Source organism: Diabrotica undecimpunctata, chromosome 1 (genome assembly GCF_040954645.1).
Source record: "Diabrotica undecimpunctata isolate CICGRU chromosome 1, icDiaUnde3, whole genome shotgun sequence".
Lineage (NCBI taxonomy): Eukaryota > Metazoa > Arthropoda > Insecta > Coleoptera > Chrysomelidae > Diabrotica > Diabrotica undecimpunctata.
The window spans coordinates 115,562,607-115,576,025 of NC_092803.1; the positions used below are offsets into that span (position 1 = coordinate 115,562,607).

The 13,419-nt window shown below is 31.5% G+C and overlaps 1 protein-coding gene across 1 annotated transcript; it reads left to right on the forward strand.

Moving 5' to 3' along the window:
• Positions 1-1,580: 1,580 nt before the first annotated feature.
• On the forward strand, positions 1,581-12,927 carry Arl1 (ADP ribosylation factor-like 1). The gene is made up of 4 exons (XM_072547173.1): positions 1,581-1,735; positions 1,790-2,006; positions 7,142-7,253; positions 12,259-12,927. Exons 1-4 carry the CDS (start codon positions 1,732-1,734, stop codon positions 12,466-12,468), a joined length of 543 nt encoding a protein of 180 aa, XP_072403274.1. The 5' UTR covers positions 1,581-1,731; the 3' UTR covers positions 12,469-12,927.
• The last annotated feature ends 492 nt before the right edge of the window (positions 12,928-13,419 follow it).

Consider the following 13,419-nt stretch of genomic DNA (forward strand, 5'->3'; position numbering starts at 1 on the left):
GTACCCAATATATAGTTGTTAGGGCCCGTAAATTACTTTCAAAACAATAACAAAGAGATTAAGCTCCAAAATGGACTTAAATTTAATCACCTTTAAGCAATTCCTCCAAAAGTAATTAAAGTAGGTCGAACGTGATGAACTAATTTAAAGTAATTACTATTTTAATGGGAATAAGCCACAATTGAAGGTTAAAGTAAGTTTATTGACGTTCCAATTTGCACTTCGGAAATCGTTCTCAAAAAACAAACATTAATAAATTACACAAATTTTGTTTTTTGTTACTTGGTGAAAAATTCTTCTAATAATTTAATTTTATCTGACTCATTTGTATTGACAATTCAGACATATATTATACATTTTAAAGCCAACAGAACAACTTACGGATAGAACCTGAAACTATTGAAACAGCGAAATAATTCTGCTACTTAGGATGACTGGTGGACTGCAAAGACAGTACGTCTAAAAAAGTAAGAAAGTAAATATGCGTAACTATCCGCTATCACTTTGGCCTAGGCGCCCTCAACTAAAAGCGATAAGTATATTAAGAGCTACAAAATGTTTGTGCTGTGAATGTTTGAAAGAAAAATATTGAAGACCATATATGGCGAAGTTAACGTAGATATATAGCCAGATCCAATAGGAACCTTATCTCACTACGTTTAAAAAATTGATGAATGAAACGTAGCTCGAATCATAAACCTAGTAAACTATTACCTAAAAGATAGTCCAACAACCCACTGAATCATTAAGATGACATTGGATAATATATACCTACTTAATTCATTCATTTATAGATAGTAAAAGGGAAAGATCAATGACTGAAATATACTTAATTCATTAAAACTCAACTTGTTGAATTTCAGAGAAAATCTAAATGAAAATGAACAAGAAAATAAATAAATTTAATTTGATATTAATAAAAAACTTCATATAAAAGGGGTTGCTGATATTCGACAAGATTTATTTTCAAAGTTAGATGATTAATTACTTAAAAGAAAGGGCTATTTAAAGAGGATATTTAAACTAAATATACATTAGTAACATATTATGGTGAAATATAGATTGGAAATTTTGTCAATAATTTAAATAAGAGTTACTCAATGAAGTATATGACAAGCAATGTTGAGTTTTATTTTCAGAGGTAAGTATAATTGTCAATAGAGAAATATTTAATAGGATGGACCTAATGACAATATAAATAGAGTAGCATAGAGAGTGTATGGATCACTAAGTGGGAAAAAGGAAAAAAGTCTTCTAATTAAGTAATATCACAAGTTTTAAATAGAAAACAGAGAAGTATAAAAACTAAAAGAGTATAATTTGTTAACATTGGATAAACAAATTTTTAAGAAGAAGAAGACACTGTTTAGGTCGAAATTATAATAAAGTTCTCACTATTGCATACAAAAACTTTCATTAAATCAAAATTATTTAATAATATTTCTAATGTAATTCCCGGACTATAACTACTTACTCTTAAAATATGGCAACATCCCATTCTGTTATGTGCGCATTCCTAAAAAAGAAGAATACTAACTGTCAAAAATTAAAGTTGCTGTCGCCTTACGTCAATGGTCAATGTCAATCTTCACGTCACATTCGCAACGTCAGATGTAAACGTATTAGAGACCGAAAAAAAGTAGTTACAAGTTTTTGGAATAACTGAAAATAAAATGTATAACTAATTTTTATAAACATTTACAGGATAGTCTACGAAATTAAGTTGAAACAATGGGTTAGTATTTAAACTGACAGATAGGACATTGAGGTTAAGTTTTTATATTTTTAGGTATGTTATTTAGTTATTTCAAAAGCCTTATAGGCACTCGAGAAATGAGGATTTTGATTTTGGGATTAGACGGTGCAGGAAAGACGACAATATTATATCGATTACAAGTAGGAGAAGTAGTAACTACCATTCCAACTATAGGATTTAATGTTGAACAAGTTACATATAAAAACCTCAAATTTCAAGTATGGGATCTCGGGGGCCAGACAAGTATAAGGTATAGAATGAACTATTAACAACTTTAGGTAAACCAGAATTATATTCTCTTGTAACAAGGCATATTATCTGCCTTACATAGATCTATTTATATTCCAAATTAAAACATTAAAGCAATTTTTAACCAGTAAAGTTGTTTTTATGTTTAAGTAGTTGATTTATAATAGTGTTTTTTACAAAGAAAAATATACCTTTTTTCAATCTACAAGCTCTAAGATACTGTTTAAAATATATTTTGTTATACTTTAAAATTCATGTATATACTTTAAAATATCCTGAAACAAACTAAAAATAGCATAGTAAAGAAACAACCAACAGAAATAAGAGCAACTTTTAAAGGAATTTTGAATGATATTAATTTTGTTTTTAATGCAACCATCAAACACCATTTTTTTTAATAAGAAATAAACTAATTTTACTCTTGTAAAATGTATAACTTATATTATTGTTTAACTCCCACTATCTCTAAAGTTCCTTCTTGTTGTAATATCATACTAATTTTATCAATACTATTTTACCATGACAACTGAAAAAATATTTGAAATGTATATTCACCAGTCATAAAACCTTATACAGAAAATGCATTTGAAACAAAATTCTGGTATGTTTAGATATCATTATAACTATTGATTTTTGAAAGAATTATACATATATATTTACATATACACATATATTTATGTGTATATGTAAATATATATGTATAAATTATTATTATACCAGGGAACACTTTTGTTTCTGTCATAATAAAGAATTGCATACTCAATTTTTTTCTTCTTAGTCTTCTTCTTCTTCATGTGCCACCTCAGAATTATTTGACATTGGTGATCACTGTTGCAAAGGCTTCTCAATCTTCTGTCACATGGAATAATTGTCCTGCGTTTAATATCTGAGTCCATTCACTAATGTTTTTTTAAACAAGAAACCTGTTTTCTTCCTACACCTCTACAGCATTTTGCCTTTAAGGATCAGTTGTAGTAATCTATATCAATTTCTACTCACTATATGGCCCAGATAAGACATTTTCTGGTGTTTAACAGGCTTTAGCAATTTTCTATCTTTTTTGACCCTTCTTAGTACGTCCTCATTAGTTTTTCTTGCTGGTATCTTTAGCATCCTTCTATGAATTCCCATTTCCAATGTTTCAATTCTATTCATGTTTGATACTTATAGTAATAATAAAGAATTGCATACTCAATTTTTTTGTTCTTAGTCTAATATAGTGTATTATTTAGTTGTTTTGTTAGTACAACTTAACTCTCTTTAAAGGTATTTATTTTACTATTGATAGGGTGTACTGCTTTTATATACAAAAGAAAATTTGGAGGACTAAGTATCTGATTTCTCATTTTGGTGTCTATCTTTAATGCTATTTTGTGACCTAAATCAATATGAAACATTTTATTGGGTTTTCTTCATAAAAACACTGGGTGGTCATAAATTTTTAAATAAAACAAGGTAAAGCTGCAGCTGTTAATTAATATTAAATAAAAAGGATATCAAACAACAAAACTCTTCTGTAATATAATTGTCTTTAAAATTTTCTAAAATTTAAAAATTAGTGAACCAGTATTCCATTCAAGGAACTTAAAATCCATCATATAGAATGCTTGGGATTTAAAGCTTATATAGGGCTGTAGTTTCAGTTTTGTTCATATTATTATGCTATGCTAATTTGATTTAATTTAATTCAGGTCATTCTCGAAATGTGATATAAATGTAAAACAGTGTAAATGATTATTTTCTATATGCAATCATAAGAATGTTTTTTTTACATATTGTATTATATACGAACGTGTTCATAGATTAAGAAAAGAAAAAGGAGTTGTAGAAATAATAAACTTTATTTCTAAATAGTTCATTTTTATAGTCAAATTATCGAAAGCAGAATTCGAATTCTCTGGAATGATATGAAGGTATTTGCTGACAGTTATGAAGCTGATGAATAGAATCACAGAAGTGAGTCAGAGATATGGACTTTCACTGAACATTAAGAAAACAAAATGTATGATGATCTCTAAGAAGAAACAGCAAATTGAAAGAATCAGTGTGAATGATCAACCAATAGAAAGAGTAAAAACATACACCTACCTTGGTACGAAGGTCAATGAAAATTGGGACCATTCCCTAGAAATAAAATGTACGATAGAGAAAGCAAGATCTGCATTTCATAAAATGACTAAGCTATTCAAATACCATGATTTATCACTACCCATAAAAATTAGGTTAATATGTTATATCTTTTCTATACTGTTGTATGGAGTTGAGTCGTGGACTCTCACAGACGCTACCTGCAAGAAAATTCAGACTTTCAAAATGTGGCTTTATCGTCAAATCCTGAAGATACTCTATACTGACCACATTACTAACCAGGACGTTTTATTAAGAATACAAGAATGAAACAATAACGTTAATGAGGAACCTCAACAAACAGAAGTAATAACGAACAAACGATATAACTTAAACAGCCTTATCAACGAAAGCACAAGAAACCTATACCAGCACAGATTAGACGAAAAGTTGCTACATAATATAGAAGACCAGTCAGTAGAACAAATTTACGAAAACATAACAAGTAGCATCAAAGAAGCAGCAGAGGAGGCCATTGGACTAAAAACTAATTCCGCTAGTAAAAAACTTTGGTGGAATCAAGAAATTGAAGAAGTAGTACTTCGGAAGAAAAAAGCATACCACAAATGGCTAAATACAAAACAGGAGTTGGATAGAGAAGAATACAAAGATATTAAAAAAAGAACACGACAACTAGTAAACACAGCTAAACGAGAAATGTGGGACAAAAAATGCAAAGAGATAGACACATATATGGGAGGTAGAAAATGCTCAGAGACGTGGAAATTCCTGACAAAAGTTAAATCAAATGAAAAAAGAGAAACAAACATACAATTAATAACAACAGAGAACTGGATCCGACATTACGAAAATCTATTAACAGAAAACAGAGAGGAATATAGAGAAATGTCTCCAACTGAAATACACATACAGGGAGAAACGATAAACATCGATGAGAGGACTGTCATAAAAACGATACAACTACTAAAAAATGGTCGAGCTGCAGGTCCAGAGGGAATTCCAGCAGAACTAATCAAATGCGGTACTAACAAACTGTTTGAACGATTAACCTGGTGTATAAACCAATATCTAAATGGTGCACCAGTTACGCATGAGTGGAAAGTATCCTTCATATCATCTATACATAAGAAGGGAAGTAAACTGGACTGCTCAAACTATCGAGGTATATCAGTAACCAGTACCTTAAGTCGCCTATATGGAAGGATACTTCGAGACATTATCGAACAAGAATATAAGGAACAAGAAGAAGAGGAACAATCTGGCTTTAGAGCGGGAAGGAGCTGCACCGATAATGTGTTTGTTTTGAAACAAATAATAGAAAAAAGATCAAGTACCAATCAAGAAACCCACCTTATGTTTATAGACCTTCAGAAGGCCTATGATACTGTACCCGCTAAAAAGCTATGGAAAGTTTTGCAGGAAACAAACATTAACCACACAGTAATTAACGCCCTTAAACAGCTTTATGAAGGATCAACGTCGGGAATAAAAATTGGAAATAGACTTTCAAAAAAATTTCCTGTAAACAAGGGACTCCGGCAGGGGTGTTGCATATCCCCCACATTGTTTAAAATCTACGTGGCGAAAGCACTGTATCAGTGGAAAAGAAAGTGTAGAGGAATGGGCATTGATCTGGGAGAAACTTGCCTATATACCCTACAGTTTGCAGACGATCAAGTCCTTATAGCCAACGATAAAGAAGACCTGACATATATGGCCAGAAAACTACAGGAAGAATACAAGAAGTGGGGTTTAGAACTCAATACACAAAAAACAAAATATCTCCCAATAGGCGCAGAACTATCCAACATTCAGATGGACACAACCGAAATTGCATTCTGCACTGAATATACCTACCTAGGAATTGATTTCGACACCACAGGCACAGACAATAGGGAAATTAGAAAACGAATAACCCAGGCCCGTAGAACAATTGGATGCCTTAACGGAGTTCTTTGGAGCTCAGAAATTGGTAAAAGACGAAAATACAATATTTATGAATCTCTCATAAAAACCAGCTTAACCTATGGTACAGAGACATGGAGACTAACAGAAAGCAATAAAAGAAAACTCGAAGCAACAGAAATGGATGTATTTAGACGATCACTTCGAATATCTAGAGCAGACAGAATTAGAAACGATGAAATAAGAAATAGGATGGGGGTAGATGGATCACTGGCAACAGACATAGAAAGGAAACAACTTATATGGTATGGCCATGTTCAAAGAATGCCAGAAACAAGACTACCGAAAATCGCCATGAAATGGATACCACCAAATCGTAAGAAACGAGGAAGACCAAAAAGAACATGGAAGGAGGGAATAACAAAGGCAATGAGCTCCCGAGACTTGACCGAAGAACAATGGAATGATAGAAATTCGTGGAAATTAGGCATCGGACAACGACGCAAGACGTTTTGAAACCGATATATATATATATATATATATATATATATATATATATATATATATATATATATATATATATATATATATATATATATATATATACAAGAATGAAAAGAGTTGTTAACCACAATAAAAACAGAAAAAAATGAATACCTCAGTCACAAGGAACAGCGAAATATATCAGTTACTGCAATTAATTCTACAAGGCAAAGTAGAAGGCAAACGTGGACCAGGAAGGTGAAGGATTTCCTGGCTGAAAAATCTATGTATGTGGTTCAACACAACAACCACAAATCTTTTCAGAGCAGCAGTTTGCAAAATACAGATTGCCATGATGGTTTACAACTTCCGAAATTGATAGGCACTACAGGAAGAGTCAAATTATACTAATTTTAATTCCCTGACTAGGATTACAATAAACCAATGGATATGTAAATACTAAGTTATGATAATAATTTTAACATGCTCCAATTTTTGACAGGTACCTATACTGATGAAGATGAGATACACTCTTTGATCACATATTCCATTGTTTGTTTATGCTCAACTTTGGTATTGTGTAAATTTAAATAAAAAAATGATAATTATACAATAAATTTATAGATTAAAAATCTAAACATTTTGAATTCTACTTTTTAGGCCATATTGGAGATGCTACTACAGCAATACAGATGCAATCATATATGTAGTTGATTCAGCTGATAAAGAAAGAATAGGCATATCAAAAGATGAATTAGTTCCAATGTTAAGGGTGAGTAATATGTGATAAATAATTTAGTAATAGATAGGTACACCTTTAATATCTCAGATAATTCTGAATTTTGTGTACCAGTCAGGATGACAGATTCACAGCCCAACAAAAAAAAAATTTTGTCTTGCTGCTGAAAAAAAATCAACTGATTTTGCTTAATTTATCTGTGCTGATTCCAAAAATACAAACCTTTTCTTTGTATCAGCTCTAGTTTTCGAGATATAACATACTCATCAAATACTTAAATATTCTTACATTTTTGTATATTCCGCCACTGATACTGCAATATCTTTATAAAACAACTTAAATTCTAGTACAAATACATACTAATGACTTCTAATTAAAGTGTACTTTTTGGAAATGCCCATAACTTGAAATTAACGCTAATTACTTTTTAACTATTGTCCGATAAGTAAATAGTATTTTCTCTGAAACAACCTTAATAAATTCCTATAAAGTCAATTGCGTTCTATTGTAAAATTTAGTTTGAACTTGAGTTTCGTTGCAAGTGTTTTTGACAACTGAAAACCATGGCTTCTACAAGCAGACATTCTACGTGGACATATCCTAACCTGGATTCAGCAATAAGACCAGTTCCACATCAGCTTGAACAGATACCCATTCCAATATTTAGCTGTCTACCTACGTTACCAGAGGATAATATCAAAACGTTATCTGACGAATTACAGACTACTAGATTTGAGGAAGACGACAGTAATTTTGAAGAGGAGTCAACACGTCCTGAACTCTTTACTCAGGAAGAGAAGTGATCGGATCAGAGATTTGAACCTTCCAAAGGATTCTTCCGAGTTGTTTGCCTCCAGACTAAAGCAAAAGAATCTTCTTCATCCAGACATCAAAGTTACATACTACCATAATAGAGAAAAAAACCTTTTGCCTTTTTTTTTCTCAGCAAAATGATATGGTTTTTTGTAATAATATTAAAGGACTGTTAGACAAATTGGGTATATCGGAATATACACCAGATCACTGGCGTCTTTCTATCGACAGTTCCAAACGAAGTTTAAAGTGTTTACATAATGGCAACAAATATGGAAGTACACCAATTGGGCATTCTACAAAAATGAAAGAAGAATATAAAACAAACTCGCTGGTGCTAAAAAACATCAAGTATGACCAACATCAGTGGGCGATCTGTGTTGATTTTAAGATGCTGAAGTTTCTCCTGGGACAAGGTGGCTATACAAAATATCCTTGTTTCCTGTGTCTTTTGGATAGCAGGACTAAAGACCAACACTGAGTAAGAAGAAAATGGAATCCCAGAGATGCTTTAGTTCAAGGAGAAGCTAATGTAGTTAACGAAGCATTGGTCGACCGAGAGAAAATAATATTACCTCCGTTACATATTAAACTTGGGCTGATGAAACAATTTGTAAAGGTCCTAGACCATAATCGTCCTTGTTTTGAATACTTGTCCAGCAAATTCCCTGCACTTAGCAAAGAAAAATTGAAAGCCGGAATATTTTACTTATAAACTTATAAAAGATTCGCATTTTACAGAATCGATGACTGAAATTGAATGTAATGCATGGTGCTCTTTTGTGAAAGTTGTACAAAATTTTCTTGGAAACAATAAATCGGAAAATTACCGGTATATAAATAGTGGAAGAAATGTTCAACAATTTTAACAAACACGGATGTCATATGAGTATTAAAATTCATTACCTCCACAGCCACTTAGACCGTTTCCTAGAAAGTCTTCAAAGTGACCGTCCTTTTAAAGCCTTTGCAAGAAAATCATATAAAAGGAAGTTTTTAGGTGACGCTGGTTAGGTAAGATGAAAAGTTAAGTTTTTTTTGCAGATGTGTGTGGTGATTTTTGTAAGTACATTATTGTACAATAAATATCTTAATTTTTATTAGTGTTTTGTTTATTTAATTGGTAGCAGCACTACATATATGTAGCTAGTGCTGCGTTAAATTACCCTATATGTTAGAAATGTGATCTGTTGTATTTCCTGAAAACGATCTGATGGAGCAAATCTAATAATATTTTTGGATTCAGCAGGCCCAAATTACTTAAAAACAGTAAAAAAATTTCCGGCAGCAAACTGTGTGTTTACCAGTGATCTGTGCATCCTATTTATTAAATATATACACCTAGGCTTATGACTACCTACCTATAATTGGATTTCCTATATGTACTGCAATCATAGTCTTCTTTATATTTTTCGGCTCAAATTATATTATTTATCAATATCATTTGTTTTATTCTTAAAAAAAGGTTATAGAAAAATTAGACTATTTTAATTAACTTAATTAATTTACTTCATACTGTGGTCATGGAAAACATGCATAAATTGATAAAATATTATTTCTCATTATAAACCTGCCTCTTACTACTTAAAAAAGATTAATTTTCTTTAATTAGCCAAAACTAATATTTTTGGATTAACAATTATCACCATGCTGTTCATATAAGACATCTATAGTTTATGTGATAACCTAGTTGCTATTGATACGGGACATTTTCAAATTATTTTTTACTGCTCAGTCAGTGGGTTGAAGACTGTTCTGTTGGGATTGTTGACAGTTTGTTTGTAAGTACCATTCTCAGTTAACATCACAACAGTTAAAGTATTTGACACACTCTCAAACGAACTCCATCCAGAACAAGGTGTTAGTTGGGAGCATATTATGAGAAGTGCATTTGAAGGATGGGAAAAGGGCATCTCAATAAATGGCTGAAAAATAAACAACCTACGTTTTGCAGACAACACAGCTCTTCTTGCAAATAGTCAAAAAGGTAAATTGATCTTATACGATTGGTTGAAAACAAATGTCAAATATTTGGTCTGCAGTTAAACATATCAAAGACAAAGATCATGATAGTGGATAGACTGCATAAAAATCCTGCACACATAATCGCCATTAATAGGTATTTGGTTGTGAGCTCATATTTATATATGGAATCATTGATCACAAACACAGGGTCAATACATGAAGAAATAAAATGTAGATGGGTTCTAGCAAAAGTTGCCGTAGGAAAGATGGCCAAAACATGGAGGGACTCTCAAATTTCACAAACTCTAAAAATGAGATTGATCAACTGCTTAAAATTCTCTTTACTGACATGCGGATGTGAATCTTGGAGCTTACAACAAGCGGAAAGAAGAAAGATAGACATATAGATAGAGAAGAAAAGTAGATTTCAATTTTAAATGAGTTAAAAGTCAGCAAACGGTTACTCAGCAAAGTCCATCTCCAACAATTAAAATACTTTGGAAATGTTATGAGAGCAGACACTGAAAACATGGAAAGACTTATTACCCAAGGAAAGATAGAAGGCTGAAGATCACGAGGAAGATCTCCAACAAGTTGGATCTATTGAATTACATGAATATGCAAAAGACCTATGAATGAGTTAAAAGAAATGCCCAGAGACAGACAATACACGACATCACGATGACCACTACACTCCCTCCTAGGGGTCAGGATTGAAGAGATAGAGAGAGAGCTCAAGTATTACCATGGAGTCTAGCATAAAATCAACACATTGTTGACGATGTATACATTATATACATAAATCTCGTAACCAGTCCCGCATAATGGTTTTTCTGTTAGTTGTAGTTGTAATACATTTAACAAGAAGGTATGAAGTCCATCACCTCATGATAATCCAGATTTTTCTTTAATATAAAATAAATTACAGAATTTTCCAGAAAATCAGTATTGCTGCCAATATGGGCAACAATTAGGTTTCCTCTCCTCATGGAGGTTGCAATCCTGTCTATAAACCTTTTACAAAGACTTAACAAGCTCTTGTTACTTGTTGATGTTTATCTTGTCAAATTTTGCTAACTGAATGTCCGGCATTAACTCAAATATCATCAAGGTAAATAGATTTTTCATTTTGTCAGACGTTATTCGGTTTTAGCGAAGATAATTACGTCGCCATGGGACTATTTTCGCATTGCCTATTAAAATGGAATAAAATATAAAATTAACAAAAGTTTACCAAATTTATCCACATGAAGAGACCGAACACAAATTTAAAAGCAGAATTTTACAATGTTAAGTTAAATACTGATTGCAAAAACTGATGATATACATTTGTTCCACTGTAGTGTTCTGTTGTAATGTATTTTGGGAATTTCTTGGAATTTATAATAAAAAGCATTATTTGCGAAAAGTCTGGTATATTTAATCACTGTTAAGTAATATTCCTATAATATTAAAATATTGCATTGCATTTTATAGACCATTCGAACTAAAGTTTTTTCTGTTTTATTAGCAATTTAAAAAAGTTATATATCAAGTGACAAACTATCACCAAGCTCGTTTCTAACAATCTGAAAAATTCGTGAAAGGGCGCCGAGACTGCAATTGTCTTTTTCCGAGAGTTGTAGTTCTAAAACGTTGTTTTTGCCGATCACTCAAGTTTTTGTAATGATTGTCATAGTACATATTCACACACAAGTTAGTAATGGTTTAGTGACGATGTTGGACTGTTATTTTCCACCAAATCAAAGAGTGAAGATTATCATTATTCGATGGATAAGTTCTTTTAAAAATTGGCTGAAAAGCTCATACCGATGCTGGAGAAACCATCTCCAATTATTATGGATAATGCCTCATACCATAATTCTTTTATTAATATTCTAGTTTTGGTGTTCTGATGAAAGAATTTTTTTTTCTGCAGTAATGAAAAAATCAACAATTAATATCAAATCAGCCAAAAAGGGTGAAACGGACTGTATAATTCCATACAAGTTACTAATTTTTATAACCACTTTGGATATATATTTATTTACATCATATTTATAGAATGTGCTATCATGAATATAGAGATTTTACTGTATATTAAATGCCATTTGCACAATGCTTGCCTGTGTTATGATGAATAAAGTATATTTCTGTGGACTGTTATGGAGAACTATACTATTTGACAAGACGATCACGTGAACTATAGAAGACTTAGATCACAATTATTAAAAATGTAACATTTATACTTTCTTATACTAATGTTTTCAAATCTTTTTAGGAAGAAGAGCTAGCAGATGCCATCTTAGTAGTACTTGCGAATAAACAAGACATACCGGGCTGTATGTCGCTGAAAGAAGTTCATCAAGCCTTAGGCCTCGAAGCATTAAAAAATAGGACGTTCCAAATATTCAAAACATCTGCTACCAAAGGCGAAGGTTTAGATATGGCCATGGAGTGGTTGGCCAACGCTCTGAAGAACCGGAAATAACACTTAGTAATTCCAGTTTTCTAGTCTGTAATACAACACCGCATCCTTGTATAAATTATATTATAAAGTTTTAAAAATTATTTAAATATTACAGTTCTGTTCAAAATCCGTACAGAATATTATGATCAAAGGAAAATAGAAGCAGTGGAAAAGCTGAAACACATATTAGCTATAAAAAATAACTAAACATAAATTGCCGTGTAGAGGTGGTTGTTGTGTTAAAGGAATTTGGGGCGGTGTTGGTTGACAGTGTTGCTATTTATCACACCTTAGCAGTAATCTATTATTGTAGGAATTTGGAAAACGTATTATTCTTTAATCAAAATATGTTGTACATATTGTTTCTAAAATGTTTATATTTCAAATCTATTTATATTTTTAACTTAGTGTGTATAATGTATGTTATCGCAATTATTTTTATATGTTTTCTTGTATTAAAAACAACACAATTGCATTTGATTCTGATTCAATTTTATGACTTTACTTAGTAATTTTGCAGAATGTTATAAGTGTCTACTGGACCTTCGTGAGTTAGTAAGATAACTATAGTATGGTCTGCAAACTTCTTATAATGATACACTCCTTTGTGAGATTTGCAACTTGAACCAAAAAACCTACGAAGATTGATCATCTGCTTTCATTCTCAACTTTCTACCAAGAATATATAATTTTAGTAGTCAATAAAAGGCAAGTCAATAGTACTCATATTACAATTTTTTACCAGGCTTGTGTCTCAGAATACGGAAGGGTAGTCCTTATGTTCTATTTCTTTTGTTTGTTATGTGCGTTTTTCGGTATATTTGCTAAACTGTTGTGTGATCTTGTCTAAAACGGAATCGGCTTGAAGATTCTAGCTCTGGTGGTATCTTTCGTATCTTTTTCATTAAAAAATATTAAGATTATAAAGCATGTTAAAATTAGTTTATTACATTACCCATACGTAGACCAAAT